This window comes from Rosa chinensis, chromosome 1 (assembly GCF_002994745.2).
Source record: "Rosa chinensis cultivar Old Blush chromosome 1, RchiOBHm-V2, whole genome shotgun sequence".
Classification (NCBI taxonomy): domain Eukaryota; kingdom Viridiplantae; phylum Streptophyta; class Magnoliopsida; order Rosales; family Rosaceae; genus Rosa; species Rosa chinensis.
The window spans coordinates 10,446,002-10,462,245 of NC_037088.1; the positions used below are offsets into that span (position 1 = coordinate 10,446,002).

The window sequence follows — 16,244 nt, forward strand, 5'->3', positions numbered from 1 at the left end:
TCTTAAGATTTAGGATTGGCTCGGGTCACATAGTTGAGATAGCCCTCTAGAGGCTAACCCAAAATTGGCTCGAGAAAACTTACTCCTAACTAGGGTATAAATGATCTTTTGTGTCACTGATAGCGGTGGTGAGACTCCAAAGTAAATGATTTTATCTCAAGGGAATGAGGGAATTATCAGTAACTCAGCAAAAAAGAGGGTACGTAACTCCATGCTGCCAATTTTTTCCTCAAATGACGAGAAGGGCACCATGTGAGCAGGACCATCTCTACAGCAACATGTGAATAAGCAAGACTGTCTTTACAACAATGCCTACTTGTCTTTGTCTCTATATATGCAAACCTTAGTTTTATCCCTACATGTGCAGAATTTGTTTTGTCTTCTACTCATTACTTTGGTTTTTGTATCTCGTAAAGTGTGTATCATGACTTGGCCATGTATTGTGCAAGAAAAATACTTAGGTGGGGTTTCCCACCACGAGGCCTTACGACCATCCAATTAGAAGTAAGCAAATTTTTCATCTTTTTCAAAACTGCCTGCTCCCTAAAGTGCAATACCCAAAAAATTCAGCACCACTATCTATTAGACAAAAAGCATTATTAGATAATTTTTGGAATATTAGAATAAATACAATGAACATGAGAAGAGGTCAAGAAAAATTAATTAGAACAATTGAGCATTACTCAGTCCATAAGACGAAAGGAATTTCTCCAAAAGACTATGGGCATAATTGTCTCTTCATGACAAGAATTGAGTTGCTGGTAAACAATAGATATGGTGATACAGGTAGCACCAAGAGTGTGATAAAAGAAGAGTTAGTACCAATATGATCTATACTTTGACAAAGATCAGCTGGATTTTCAAACCCAATCATTGAATTTGGGAGATGAATTGCACCACCATCTTCCCCTATGATCTGGTTTCCATGTCCCATAATCCTTTTCCTTTTCAGCAATGAAGATTCACAAAGTTTCCTTTTATTTTTCTCAGGATACTCACTCTGCAGACGTGTACACTGTAAAAGTTGAACCAGCAGTCAAAATCTACCAGACATGGAATGTGTAGATAAACTGATTCTTAGTCCAGAAATTAACATTGAATATCAGCAAGAAGGACAAACAATACCATCTCTTCAAGGGGAAGATGGGCATCTTCTGCCTTTGAAATCAGTCAGACCAACAAGTGACGAGCTAATACCTGCAATGTTTGAATGAGAAAAAACAGGAGTAAGTAGACAGAGACAGGTAACAACATATATAGAATTGAAAAAGAGACTGAGGATGGATGGCATCACCAACTGACTGAACTAGCAGAAAGTGGATTATTGTCCAAGTCAAATAAACTAGTAAACCTAGTTGGAATTCCTATTAAACAACAGATAATATCAGGAAGGAGTTTTGTGGCCCCAAAATCACTGGCCTTCTTTATGCTATGAAAAACATTGTAGCCTAGTCCACGAGATTCTCCTGGTATACAGTTCCAGTTACACGATTGTGATCCTGATTCCTGACTACCCAGAAAGGAACCAATATATTTTTTGGATGCGTTGAAGATGAAATTAGAGTGTTAGAACCTAAATGAAATTGTTGTAGTTATACTTCTGGAGTTTGGTTTGGAGCTAAAGATATGCATACACCTAAAGCAAGTAAATAGCAGTTTACAGAATATCAAAAAGAATTAAAGCATAGAGATAAATCTGTACATGAGAATTCTCAAAGAAAATAAGGTTATACCGCATCTTTCTATCGCCATTGAAGCCTCCAATTCATTGTACCCCATTTTAGCCAAGGACATGAGTTTTGTCTCCGCCTCAGATCTAGGATCGATGGTTACCTGCAAAAATAGTTGATTAATTTTCTGTGAAGTCCACATATGTAACATGCAAGTAAAGTGCCATTGCCATGAACCAATAATCCCACGTAAATTGATGTACTAGCCTATAGAATGATGAGGAAGTTCCATCAATATTGCAAAACAATATAATATCATGAGGCATGGAGGATAGAGATTCTTATCAAAAAGGGCCAATGGCATCTACAGTATTCAAGACATGAACTACCTCATCATCAGAGCTATCGAGATCTGAAAAACCATCTAGAAGGCTCCCATCATAATCTGAAGAAAAGAGATCCAAGTGAATTTGTTGCTGTTCTCGAGGAGAATGCAGCTCTGGAAGAGAATGTTGCTCCGGAGGACTAATGTCAAGAGCCTGCAAAATAAAAGCAAGAAAGCAGAAGAATGTAAAATATTCTTTCTTTTTATTGCAAGTCATCAACAACTTATATTCTTCAAGTATGGGAAGATGAGACCCAGTATAACTGGGACCAACTCATCTTGCAAAAACAATAAATATGTGCATTATATTACCATGAAATGACAGATGAATCTGAACAATTGGTTGACAATCTAACAAGATAGCAATTGATTATGCACTCACAAGACAATGTAATGAACACCATTGCTTAATTTAGAAATCTTAACCAGGAATTTTGATGCCAGTTTAATGTTTTTTTTTTTTTTGGTTCCTCTTATCCTCATCATTTCCTCTGTTTCTATTTCTCATGCTTGTAGCACAGAGACTCATCTAAGCTGAGCATTTATTTTAACCTCAAATTTATTTGTTTTTATTTTACAATCTCTCTCAAATACTTCAATATTATGTAGAACATAACTGAAAAAAGAACAAAACGAAACCAAAACGAAAAGTACGTACATCCCATCAAAATAGTACATTACATCCAAACAGAACTTCAGGCAAACTGATGAGGAAGATGTTAAGCAATACACACATTATGTCCAGCCAAAAGATGTCAAAGATACAGACTGGACCATGTGGCAGGTAACTTTTATAAACTTCTAGCAGTTAATTCCACTTTCAAGCCAACTTTAGTTAAAACCACCATCAAACCATTTTCCTCCTTGATGAATTCAAGTATCATTAGTGAAAGCATAAAGAGGAAAGTAAGCTGATCAAGTCCACATGAATTTGCACTACTCAAGGAAAGTTGAAGTAACCTTTATACACAAGTACTACCTCAACCCTCGCTATCTATATCAAATGGAATACCTTGAACTTGCAGAGAGCATGAAGAAAAGACTTATGCAATCAACCTGGCATGTGAAAATCCTTATTGCCAGAAAGATCACTACAACATAATGCATATTTACAGACGAAGGAAAAAATCAAAAAAAAATTTGTGACGAAAAATATATGAACAGGCAAAGGCCAACAATGCATGAGAGTAAATTAACAAAGCCAGTATAGAACAGTTCTTTCTATTTTCCCTGAGCCTGCTATTTTAGATGGACCAGAGATACACATTTTATTCAGAAAAATGCAATTCCATTTGTTATTTAGATCCACACACCAGGCAGTTGGTGCAATCAATGCATTCTTATGGACTCTAGAAACAATGGCTAACCAGCAAATTGCAAAAAATGTGTCCAATGGTACAAGGATGGACTTCCAAAGAAAATTTAGCATCCATACATTTTGTCGGTTTACTGTATAAGGTCATCATTTTCAAGGGGAGCTACATAATTTCATACAAATTGCTAAGAATGCAATGCAAGGTTACTTAAAAGTCTCTGTAACTGCACACCATTCTACATGAATATAGCTTATAGACTATAATCAATATGAGAAGCTTATATGCTTTTCCTATCAAACAACTACAGAGAGGCAATTCAGTTTCTTGTAAAACTACTTCAATAATATCGGTTATGCAAGCAAGATTATAGTGTCATTTGGAAATAACTTGGGGAGTCCACTAATAACTAGCCATAATATCAAAACTAGAGTGATCAAGACTCACCTAAATGTAAAAGATGAAAGCAAGAGAGCTCCAGAAAGTAATTACTGCAGAAATTCAAATGAGAGAAGAGGAGGCATTGACCATTCATGATCTGCAACTCATTTCAAACCATGGAATCAGAAAGTCCTTAATTGTGGTCTTTCAGAGTGGCCAGTGGTGGATCCCCTATATTTCTGCCAGTCCTACAATTCTTCAAGCGTGCAAGTTCTGCTACCAGTGCCACTGGTTTCCCCTCCAACTGGAATGTCAAAACCAATCAATAAATCCTCATAAGGAGACATCCCACTGCTTGATTGAGTGGTTGTTTGGTTCAACTCTTGCACATCTTCCTCATATATCAGACGGACTCCACACTCCTTCACCTTCAGACCCGGCCCTCTGGTTTCAAATAAGAACTCAAATCGACTGCAACTGTTATGCCACCACTCTGTACCAAAGTATTTATCACGAGATACATAGAATAGCCACAGGTGATCTAAATCAACCTGGCAAAATTCCTCACTAAAGCGAAATGCAGGCTGTCTGCCATATACTTCCAACTCTCTTCCATCGAGCTTCAGGCAACATACAAGATGATGTGTTGCATTAAAAGTCTCGAATTCATCTATATAAGGCTCATCCACTCCATGGTGCTCATGGAGTACAAAAACAGCACACAAAGCAAATCCCAAAAACCGACTGTTATTCCAATGTGCAGGTAGAGATACACTTAAGTAACAACGAACACTCCGATGGCTGAACCACTCAGGAATATTACTTCCAGGAATTACAATTTGAAAAGTTTCCCTGTTATTAAAGATTCCCTGTGCAAGAAAAGATAGGCTGTTAGTGATTAATGTCTATAAGTATATGAGCAGAAACGCATACACGCGCGCGGGCACACTTAGAGAGGGAGTACCTGAGACATGAATGTCTTCAGCATTTCGAATGCTATGTTATTGCTTCCTTGATTGCCATTTAGATTGAAGCAATTGATGAAATTGAAATATGATTTGTTTAATCTGTTCAAATTTGATGCATCAAACAAGTATTTCAGTGAAGTACAACCATCTGCCCTTAAATCTAGCATACTATTTGATGGAAGGTCTGACAACTCCTGAAGTCTCTTGCAATTCTCCAACTTAAGTTTCTCAAGCTTAGAAAGCAAACCAATGCCTGAAGGAAGACGAACAAAATTGTTTCCACTTAGATTCAAGGTCACCAAAAAGGGAAAGTTACCAAATTCGATGGCAAATTCTCCTTCACCAAGATTGCAATTACTCAGGTTCAGATATGTTAAATTACAGAGACCAGATATAGGCAAGCGGCAACTCACTGGCTCTGTATTCACTTTTTGCACCAATCTAGAAGACAAGAACTTATTTGAAGATCCCCAAACAACTTCACATCCATGAAAGGTTGAACCTCTCACATAGTTTATGAGATCGTGGGTAGTTGACATTTCTATTGCAGACCCACTATTCACATCATTTTCCTCAAAACAGTCCATCTCCCGCACATTTACCTGATGATTGCCGAGTTTCGAGCATCCAGAAAGATTAAGATCTTTAATAGACTTCAATTTATTGATGGTACTCGGAAGACGGGCAAGATTTCTGCAGTTGCTCAGATTCAATGACACAAGGCCGCTCAGCTGTTCAATTGACACAGGCAGTTCCTCAATGGCAGTCTCATCAAGATAAAGCACCGACAAACGTTCCATATTTCCAACAAACTCGGGAATCTTCTTAACTTTTGAGCAGTTGGAAAGAATTAATGTTTCAAGAGATTCCATTTCAATTCTACTTGGCAGACTCTCGAGACTTTTGCAGTCTTTAAGATTCAGGACAATAAGCTTTTCGAGAAATCCAAGGGATTGATGGATTCTTACCAAATTCTCACACCCTTGTAGATCTAAACTCTCAAGATTCTGAACGCCTGTGAGGTCTGGGGTCTCCGAAATGTTTTTAGAATGGCAGAGTTTGATGAACTTCAACTCGTCAAAATTCTGCTCATAAAATCGAAATAGTGAGCCACCACACAGAAAGGACAATTTGCTTCATACAGATAAACAAGAAGACTATTAACTAATAGCCATACCTTTGTTCCCTTCCAAAGCTGTTCAATGTTGCTGTGGCACAGGTTAAGTTCAATAAGTTCATCTGCTTCAAAATTTTCTGGGAGAGATCTTAAGGGATACCCAGTCCATTCGAGCAGTTTCAACGAATTAGAAAGACAAGTGAGGCCTTCGGGAAGGTCCACATTACAAATATGGAGAAGACTAAGTTGAGACAAATTTGAAAAGGCTTCTGGCTTCCAATGAGCCACTTGTAATTTAGTCAACTCCATTACCATGCCTTTGATTGAACCTGTGCCCTGATAATGAAAAACAAGAATAATGACTTAAGTGCGCAACACAAAGAATACCAAGACCTAAGCAGATTACAAGTAAATCTGCCTCTTTTTTTTTTTCTACACAATAATTGAAGTGCAGAACATAAATAATAATGTGCTTATCTTTTTATTCATTATCAAACTCTTACCTTATTTTTCTTCAGCATATTGTTGATCTCTTTATGAAACCATAATCTACTACGTTTGCCTGGCTCTTCAGGAGACTCTTCACGAACAATTTCCCAGCCCATTTCTTGTAGCAAATCATGCATCGACAGTTCGTTGTTGGAGATAGTTATGAGAGATTTATCAGCAAGAACACTTAAACCAATGACAGGGTTTAGCTGGCAATAGCCTAGTATTTGTGTCACACGATCCTTATCCTTCCCTTTGTAAAAGCAAGCAATATGTAGGAATATTTCTTTCTCTTCCTTATTCAGTCCATCAAGACTAATTCGAAGCACGTCAATAATGCATTTATCAGGTGTGTTCTTTAGCCTACGTATTGCACTTTCCCATTCATCAGCACTTCTATCAAATAGAAAAGACCCTAAAACCACCAGAGCCAACGGAAGTCCCTGAGCCTTCCCTAAAATATCGTAGCACAGATGCAAATAATCTTCTGGTGGGTTAAATTTCTTAAAAGCCTTCAAACTCAAAAGTTGAAGTGCTTCATCATAATTTAACCCGTTAGCCTTGTATTTAGAATCAACACCATGTGCCTTTAACAAGTGAATATCTGTGGTGGTTATGATGATTCTACTCCCTGGACCAAACCAGTTGCGACTTCTAGCCAATTTCTCTAGTTGTGTCAACTGATCCACATCATCAATAACAACAAGCACCTTTATTCTACACAACCGCCTTTCTATCATAGCGGCTCCTGTGTATTCATCCTCTATATTTTTAATTTCTGCCATCAGGATTTTGGAAAGAAGTTTTTCTTGTAGAGAAACTAGGCCATTGTTTTTAGACATTTCTCTAACATTAGAAAGAAAGCAGCTTCGGTCAAAATCCTGACAAATTTCATCATAGATAGCTCGAGCAAGTGTTGTCTTACCTATGCCCCGCATGCCATGGATCCCTATAAAACGCACCCCACAAAGGTGTGGACATATGTAATTGCTTAATAAATCATGAATGCGGGAATCCATTCCTATGAAGCCCTTGTCAACACTTGAAGATGTATACACGGACTTCTTTAGTATATGACTAACAATTTCCTCAATTAGTTGTGTTTGATATCTGAGAAAATTTAGATAAAATTGTGAGTTAGCAATGTAACACAAGCGGCAAAAACAATATTAGCATTTGGCAAGATTAAGTAAATGCAAAATGGTAATCGAGTCTCTCAAATTTACTGGATGTTCATTACTCTCCATTCGTGTCCATCCCTCAACGAGAAAAATCAAAATGCTAATCCAAATCCAATTTAAATGATAAAGAATAGATCAATTTAAAAATAAGAGATTATCCTGCTCTCAAAAGGATGGGATTGAATATCTATATCTACTTTAGCAAGGAAACATATTAGTCTTTGGGTATAAGTAGTATGAAGGAAGGAGACTTACACATAATTCTTGGGATGCCAGCCAGAAATATCGGCGACCTCTGTCAAAGCAGCTCTCCACGCATTTAGTCTGTCCTTCTTGCCATAAACTTCTTCATGCTCCCTTACTTCTACATCTACTTGGTGTTTCCTTTTGAGCTCAAAACTTCCCCTTTGGTGCCGCACATCAGAAGGATCCACCCAGAAGAAGACGGGGAGGACTTGTTGGCCCATCTCTTTCATGCACTGAATAATCTTGACGAGTTCATCCAAGCACCATGTCGAAGAAGCATAGTTGAGTGAGAGAATGACAATCGCAGATCTAGACTCCTCAATTGCAGCTAAAAGTTCAGGCTTAATGGATTTTCCTCTCTCAAGCTCTCGGTCATCCAGAAAGGTGAGAATTCCTCTCTGATTTAGTGCAGAATACAGAGAATCGGTAAAACTTAGGCGCGTATCTTCCCCCCTGAAACTTAAAAACGCATCGTATTTCCATTGACGACGAGAAGATGTTGACGCCATCTCCTTCGGAATTGAATCAGAGTCGTCTGTTGTTGACGGAAATATTCTCTTTCTAGTCAATGGCCGGACTTGACTCCACTCTCCAGCTCAAAGGCCTCACATTCTACTTTATTCAAACGGAGACTCAAACAGAAACAGTGACAATTTGCAGAATTTACTGATAAGATTCCGAAACAGTGACACTCAATTTCGAAAACTTGTAAATTAATCTAGAAAAATCTTTTTTTTTTTTATGAGATTCCAATTCTGAGAAGTGTTGCCCTAACTATTTTTTTTTTGTTCACGCTATATATTTTTTTTTAAATAAAAATTGATATATTTAGAATCTAGCCAGCAAACAATCAATAGGTAAGAGTCTAGCTGCACTTACAACAAAATATCCGCTAGAATTAGCGAACTTACAAACAAAGAAACTCCGTGTCTTCTAGGGCAAAATCATTTATTAACGTCCGCAGTAGATAGGCGTGCAATTGTGGTACCAACAGAGAGTCATTTCCTAGCAAACAAATAAGAACACATCCTTATTCATAAACTACTTGAATGAACGTTAATTTTATTCCAAATAATTATCAACTTCCGTAGCAGTCTTGATCCGAAAATGATTGGTCCTCGACTATACATCGACCTAACGCCTAAGAATGTCCACCTCTCAGGCCAGGCCCACGCCCATCACTAAGTAAGCAATGAGGGTGGCAAGACACCCTCCTTCTAAGCCCACAGATTTGAGCCCAAACCTGAAGGCCCAAGCCCAAACCAATAGGGCAAAGCCCCAGATAGCTGCTGCTCAGCTGCTTCTGCTGTCTATTGGCTCTCCGGCAGCCGGCTCATCCACCACTACATCACAATGACGTCGATCGGAGCCACCCAAAGCCTGCCCGCGCTCTGCCTTAACGGCTCCTCAACCACGCCTCTCTGGTAAGGAATGCCCAGACGGCTCCCAACCCTTTCGACTTTTGAGCTATTGAGTCCAGCGTCAAAAGCAACCATCCTCAACCCTCAAACCCGCTTGTTCCACCCCTGCACAGACCTAGTCTTCAATAGACGCGACGCCCCGACGAAAAGCCCTGCCTATGCTAAATATGATAGCACCCAAAATTGGAGTTTCGCTGCCACACCCTAGGGCTACTTGACTAAAAACCACTTTGTTCACCCTATCTACTCATTACACCATACATTTTAATTTCGATATTAAATTTAGGATTAAATTCAGTTTAGTCCCACAAACTTTAGGCCAAACATCAGTTTGGTCCCTCATCTTTTTTTTTAATCAAATTTATCCCTGATCTCTCAAATTGCATCAACCTCGTCCAAAATTTGAATCTGGCGCCAAATGTGACGTCATCCACTAAGTTGTCGCCGACAAGGAGGTCCCACATTTCTAATTTTGAACCCACAAGAAGGGCAAAATGGACATTTCATATTTAATCTAATTTCTTTTTTTTTCTCTTATTTTCTTTCTCTTCTCTCTCTTGTTGCTCTCCTCAGTCACATTTGAAACCTCCTCTCTCTCTCTCTCTCTCTCTCTCTCTCTCTCTCTCTCTCTCATATTCCTAGCCACCGTGAATGTCTGCTCGATCACAAGCTCCCACTACCCACCAGCCTCTCAAAGCCGGAGCAACAGTGATACTCCCAGCTTCTCCCTGATGTCGGTGTCGCTCTCGTCCATGAATTTACCCAGCGGCGAGTAGTAGATCTTGTCGAGGGCCACCATGAGGAGGAGGAACTGCACGGCCTGGATTGGCAGGGTCAGGTCGAAGTCAAAACGCGTCGCCTTCTCGATCTCAGCGGCGAGGGACTGCGGGGCCAGAGTGAGGGAGGTGGCGGCGACTAGGGAAAGGGATTTGAGGGATTGGAAGAGGTGGAAAGCATCCAGACAAGGAGAAACGGGTCAATCCGGGATCCGAACTAGAGAGAGATCCAAATGACGGATTCGAATCTGGAGATACAGGAATCGGGGTGGGAGGAGATGAGGAGAAAGGCCCACAAGATAGAGGGAGATCTTGACGTCAAGCTTTCTTCTTATGCTAAACTCGGAGCTCGGTTCACACAAGGAGAAGGTTCATTTTTGTCTTTCTTGTTTTTTTATGTAATTTGTTGGTTGTTGAATGTAAGTTGTTGATTGCTTGGTTTTGTGTTGTGGGTTTCTTCAATTTTGTGTTGTGGTGTCTGCATTGCATTTTGGTTAGGTATTGGATTAGTGGGTTGTGATGATCAAATAACTCCCCCAAATTGGAATTCAACATCTTAACTCTGCTGACATGATCGAAGAAAATCAGCGGGGATGGTGGTGACTACAGCAGTGGAGTCGTCGGAGATGAGGGGGTTGGAGAGAGAAATGTTGTCGTTTTGGGAGAAGGGGGTTTGGTGGCAGTAGCTGAAGCGATGGGATTGGGAGTGGGAGAGGCGGGTGTAGAGGAGAGAAACGAAGAGGAGGAGGAGGAGGAGGGAGGAGATCACGGTGCAGATGTACACGCTGTAACGCCGGGAACAGATGCTTCTCAGCATTTCATGGTGGGTTTTGGGTTGGGCGAATCGGGTTTCATTGGAAGCGGACAGAGTGAAGAGTGAGAGAGAGCAAGAGAGATAAGAGAAAGAAAATAAGAGAGAAAAAAATAGAAATTAAATTAAATATGAAATGTCCATTTTGTCCTTCTTGTGGGTTCAAAATCAGAAATGTGGGACCTCCTTATTGGCGACAGCTCAGCGGATGACGTCACATTTGGCACCAGATTCAAATTTTGAACGAGGTTGATGTAATTTGAGAGATCAGGGATGAGTTTGATTAAAAAAAAAATGAGGGACCAAACTGATGTTTGGCTTAAAGTTAGATTTACTTACCTAACTCACTTTTTTTTTTCATAAATATCCTTATATCACATATCCAATTAGAGATGTAATTTTTTTTAACGAAATCTCTCATTTAATTTATACCGATAAAAAACTAAAATATATTCAAGTTTCTTAACAAAATTGATGTCAAAAGATTTTTTTTTTTTTAATGAATTCTTTCATTTAATTTTCTCTTGCAATTTCAATGTTTGTTTATTTTAGTCCATGTTAAAAGATTAGTAAGGCTTTGTTTGGTATTGCTATAAGAAAACTTAGCTGTGAAAAAACTCAATTGTCAAAATAATCAAATGTAGAAAAACTTAGCTAAATGTTTGGTAAACTATGTTTTCAAAATTGATTAAGCAATAAAAGTATTGTTGAAGTGTTTGGAAAATTTTTGTGTAAAATGCTATCTCTATATAATGACAAAAATAGACATGTTAAAAGGGTTTACATTGTTATATGAGAAATTTTTAACAACAGTCCCCAACAAATGGCCAACTCCGTAGTTCGGTACATTTTCTTACAGAAAAATTAAAACGGTACATGACTTTCAAAACTCAACTCACTTTTAGTACATGGAATTAATAACACCGTTAACCTTATGCAATTATTCATTTTTATAGGGTAACTTAATATTTTACCTCTCTCTCTCTCTCTCTCTCTCTCTCTCTCTCTCTCTCTCTCTCTCTCTCTCTCTCTCTCTCTCTCTCTCTCTCTCTCTCATGGGAACTCTACAGTCTACACTACTCTCACAAACCCAACTCAATGATCATGACGTCACCTTACACACTTCCAGCTAAACAAAACAAAACACAAAACCCCAAACTAACATTTTAGTGGGTACTCCCAATCACCTTAAACCCCAAAAGCCAAATCCTATTTCAATCCTCTAAAGCCTATCATCTTGTCCTCACTTAATGAGTTGGGTTGTTGTTATGCTTGAACCTTAATCTGGGTTTTGTGAATGAGGTCCATGTGCTCTACCTTGGCTGCCAAATTCTCCTTCTTCCCACCATCTCCACCCACATGCAAGATCCACAACCAGCTCAACATTGTAGCCTCCGGCTCTACCTCCACGTCGTTTCCTCTCCCTCACACCAACGATAGCTCCCTCGACTTTTGCTCATTGACAACAAACATGGCAGCAAGATTATCGCTTTTTATCTCAAAAAACCCTTATGCTTGCCTCAACTACCCCCACACATCTTCCTAAATCTCCTCCCTCCTCAAATAACCCGAGTCTGAAAACTCAACAAACAATCCTGGCAAACTCAATTGCATGCACATGTCAGAGAAACAAAATTGAACCTAAAAATCTCAAATTACATATCACCCAAAGCAATCTTGAGAAATTGAAACTCTATGAATTGTGGGTATCCAATTTGGGTTTAGGTTTTAGTGGAGAAAATCTTGGTTGAAGAGGCTGCAGATCGATTTGAGTCCACAATGTGAGGAGGAGGAGGAGGAGAAGAAACAAGTAGGCAAGTATTTGGAATTGGGTAAACGGGTATTAGAGCGATGATCGACGACCGAGAATTGAGCATCTCCGAGCATCATCAAAATATGTGACAGACACAAAGAGAGAGAGGGAATGAGAGAGAGAGAGAGAGCTGATTCCCTTATTTATTTATTTTTTCTTTCTTTATCAATCCTTTAAAAGGAGGATTTGCCTTATAAATTTGACCAAAATCACATTGACTAACGGTGGATGTAACAGCATATACATATTTTCAATCAAGATTACAAGTTCATGTACTGTTTTGATTTTTTTGAAAGAAAATGTACCGAACTTCTGGATGGGCCATTTGGCAGGGACTATTGTTAAAAATTTCCCTTGTTTATATTATATTATATATATATATAGGCCTGTTGTAGAGAGGACATTCTTACTTTAAAAATTTGAGGATTTTTGCCATTTTAAGGAAATTGTATGCATGTTATACGTTAACATATTGTAGAATTTCCCCTAGTATGAGACCTAATTCAATCATTTCAACCGTTGATCTTTTAGATTCCTATGCAAGAATTGTGTCAACAAAAAATCAACCAAATCTATAATTATTTGGTCATTCAAAATTGTGTAAACAAATGTAGATAAAAATAAATTAAACATTCTGCTAATCAAATGGTTAAACATTTTCTTATTTGGCTAATTTATTGTTTGATTTATATGTGTGTATGTAACTAGAGAATGAATGGTTTAGATTATTAAACTACACAATAAAAATAAAATATCCTCACTTTTCAAGTTTAAGAAGGTCCTCTCTTAATCCTCCTTCTATGTATGTATATGTATGTATATGTATGTATGATTATATGCTTTAGATGTTGTAACGCCCCAAACCGCACCTCACCAGCTTGGGCACGTCACAGTGCCACGGGGCTCTAAAATATAAACCGAAAGCTCGATTCACATTCTAGAGGACCGCTAGGCATTTTGTTAGAAAACTTTTTGCAAAACACAGCGGAAGCTACCGATATTTTTGAGGTGAAAAACTTGAGTTGCTGAAATCTATTTCACTCATCCAGTACTTGGATAAGGATCACACAAGGTATGAATTTCAATGAAAAAGAATTCAACTAAATTTGACATGATGCTAAATAAACACAAGTTCTGAAACACGGAGTTCGAGAAATAGAATCTAAAACAGCATCCAAATAATGACTTACCGAACTTGTTCCACACACCTAGCTCCGTCCGCTACTGTCCAGTCACCAGTGCACAGTACCTGCATCCATACTATTGTAGGGGGTGAGCTTTCGTCCTCACTGCTCAACAGGAACTCTACCTCAACTAGACTCAAAACCAACAAACAAAGATTTGGGCTGCCCAGTATGAAAACATATTTAAACCAAATATTTAAAAGAACGACAAACTTTAATGATTTTCAACTTGAAAAACCGATGCATGATGCTTAAATAAATACGGTGCCAAATCCAAGTACTACCTGATGGCCGGTCCCATAGACCCACTACACGACCTTACCTCAAATTAATTTATCACCAGGTAAGCGTAGCGAGAGCGTCCACTACCTAGCTACACACACGTACTGGGCCCGTCATTACGATCTGAATACCCGGACAACCGGCGTAACTAACCCTCTGGAGGTTAAGGGGATCGAACCCAAGAAAGTCAGAGCCACCCTTCGCTCTCAAGCCATCACACATTTTCTCACGGATTGGCTAGTATGCATTGCATTTTACATAACCAACCCATACCACTTATCATGCATCACATTAATAAAATATAAAAGAAAATCACCAACTGAGGAGAGTCCTGAATCCCTACCTGGATTCCGACGCTTTCTCTCACGTACTCCGAGAGTCGCGAACCTTCTGTTCCTCGGGTAACTGGAGTTCTAGATTTCGACATTTCGATAGTTAATAACTTTTGAACAGTTAAACGAAATCTCAACGATTAATATATCGTCCAACCCCAACTTTTCCTGGTTTGACCAGGAGTTGACCAAGGGTTGACCATATTTGACCATGTTTGACCAATCGAGGTAGATTCGATAATTACCTAAATTATCGAACATTGACTTGAAGTTTAAAGTATCGACCCCAATATGCATTGAGTGCACCCAACTACTAAGGTCACCCATTATACATATATAATAATTCCTTTCATTTACTATCAATTTAACATATACACAAGCAAAGATCATGTTCCCAATTTCGTAAACGATTTATCCCAATTCACCCAATACTTGGTCTTTTATTTCTATTTCACATTTTGTCGCATAGTAAATTCCATCGAATTACTATGGACACCCACATAACTTAAATCATCCCTTAGCACCTTTTAAATTCACTCTCAAGCATTCAACATCACAACCAATTCAAAATTTCTGTGTTGTTACCTCCCAAATCACAATAGCCACAGATCAAACATAACAACACAATACCATTTATTCACTCATAACCAGTAATCCATTTCACAGAAACCTCACACACGCACTCACAATCTCCAATCAATAATACAACCAATTTCTCAATCCATAACTCAATCGATTCTCCAGCCAACAAACTGAAAAATTTCCATCTAAATCTCGATATTACCTCCGGTACTACAATCTGCAAAGAAATCCTCAAACCACCAAACTACACAACTCGATCAAACTATGTATAGAACCATGGTTCAACCAAATCTCCAGGACAGAAATAATTCAAGAGCTCTTCAGTCCACAATTTTCGAATCCATCACAAGAGCAACCTTTGAATTCAAGGTTTGGAATGATACCTTCGAAAACTACTCCAAGAAAGCTCGGTTGAACAAAGATGATGATGAACTGGGAATGTAGACATGATCTTCCCAGAAAGCTTCCCAATACCTTGCCTATAGTTGCAGTCGAGACCGAGGCAAGCCAAGAAGAGCAGGAAAAGTAGCCGGCGTCAGCAACAGCGTCGAACCCAGAAACGAAAACCATCAGAACCCAATCCAGACTGAAAACTAATTATACAGATTTGAAGATCATGACCAGGAGAAAAGGTTTTATACCACAGACGACCCAGAAGGTGGCCGGAGGTGCCGGAAATTGCAGAGGTTGGCGGAGAGAGTTCGAGGCTTCTAGTCCTCCGTCTACGGCTGGTGCATGTACGATCCGAGCCCACAGGCGTGACGGCTACGTCGATGCGAAGATAATGCCAGTGGTCTGCCGCTGTGAGGAGGCCGGACGGAGTAGCCCCGGTCGGATCCTCTTTATGGGTCTCCGGGTCACATTTCGGGTCAGAGAGAACTCTGGTTCTCTTCCTCTCTCTCAATCCTTCTGGATCTCCCAACAGAGCAGCACTTAGATATATAGACTGATCCAATTAAGGATGGACGGCTAGGATCAAGCGGTGGGTGAATCAATGGCTGGGATTTCTCCACCTATTTTCTATTTTCTTAATTAATTTCTAAAATCTCAAAACTTCGGAAAATCATAACAAATAGGTCGGGTATCCGAAAAATCTCCCGAAAAGTCCCACGAACTCGTCGTGTCGTGCACTTTATCATCCAATCCTTAAATAGAGGATTTCACTTTATGAAAATTTCTGAAAATTTTCTCGAGCATCTTGACATTTATCGAGATCGTAAATAAATAACTTGTTGAACGATCTCAATTTAAGCTCGATAAATTTTTCGGGGCCCACAGATGTAATACCCAGAA

The 16,244-nt window shown here is 39.1% G+C and overlaps 1 protein-coding gene across 1 annotated transcript; it reads right to left on the reverse strand.

Annotated features, from left to right (window-relative positions):
• Nucleotides 1–691: 691 nt before the first annotated feature.
• Nucleotides 692–8,448, reverse strand: LOC112181876 (disease resistance protein RPV1-like). The gene is made up of 9 exons (XM_024320274.2): nt 7,760–8,448; nt 6,338–7,433; nt 5,895–6,170; nt 4,714–5,802; nt 3,816–4,618; nt 2,060–2,209; nt 1,734–1,833; nt 1,126–1,197; nt 692–1,015 (listed from the first exon to the last, which is right to left on the reverse strand). The coding sequence occupies exons 1-5, from the start codon at nt 8,257–8,259 to the stop codon at nt 3,998–4,000; spliced, it is 3,582 nt and encodes a 1,193-aa protein (XP_024176042.2). The 5' UTR covers nt 8,260–8,448; the 3' UTR covers nt 692–1,015; nt 1,126–1,197; nt 1,734–1,833; nt 2,060–2,209; nt 3,816–3,997.
• Nucleotides 8,449–16,244: the final 7,796 nt, after the last annotated feature.

Excerpts from the sequence above, each read along its gene's own strand:
- LOC112181876 (XM_024320274.2), bottom strand. The coding sequence starts at position 8,259 with ATGGCGTCAACATCTTCTCGTCGTCAATGGAAATACGATGCGTTTTTA. Across the intron at positions 7,434-7,759 it reads TGGCATCCCAAGAATTATGT|ATATCAAACACAACTAATTG; the intron begins GTAAGTCTCCTT and ends AAATTTTCTCAG. Across the intron at positions 5,803-5,894 it reads AGCTTTGGAAGGGAACAAAG|AATTTTGACGAGTTGAAGTT; the intron begins GTATGGCTATTA and ends TTTTATGAGCAG.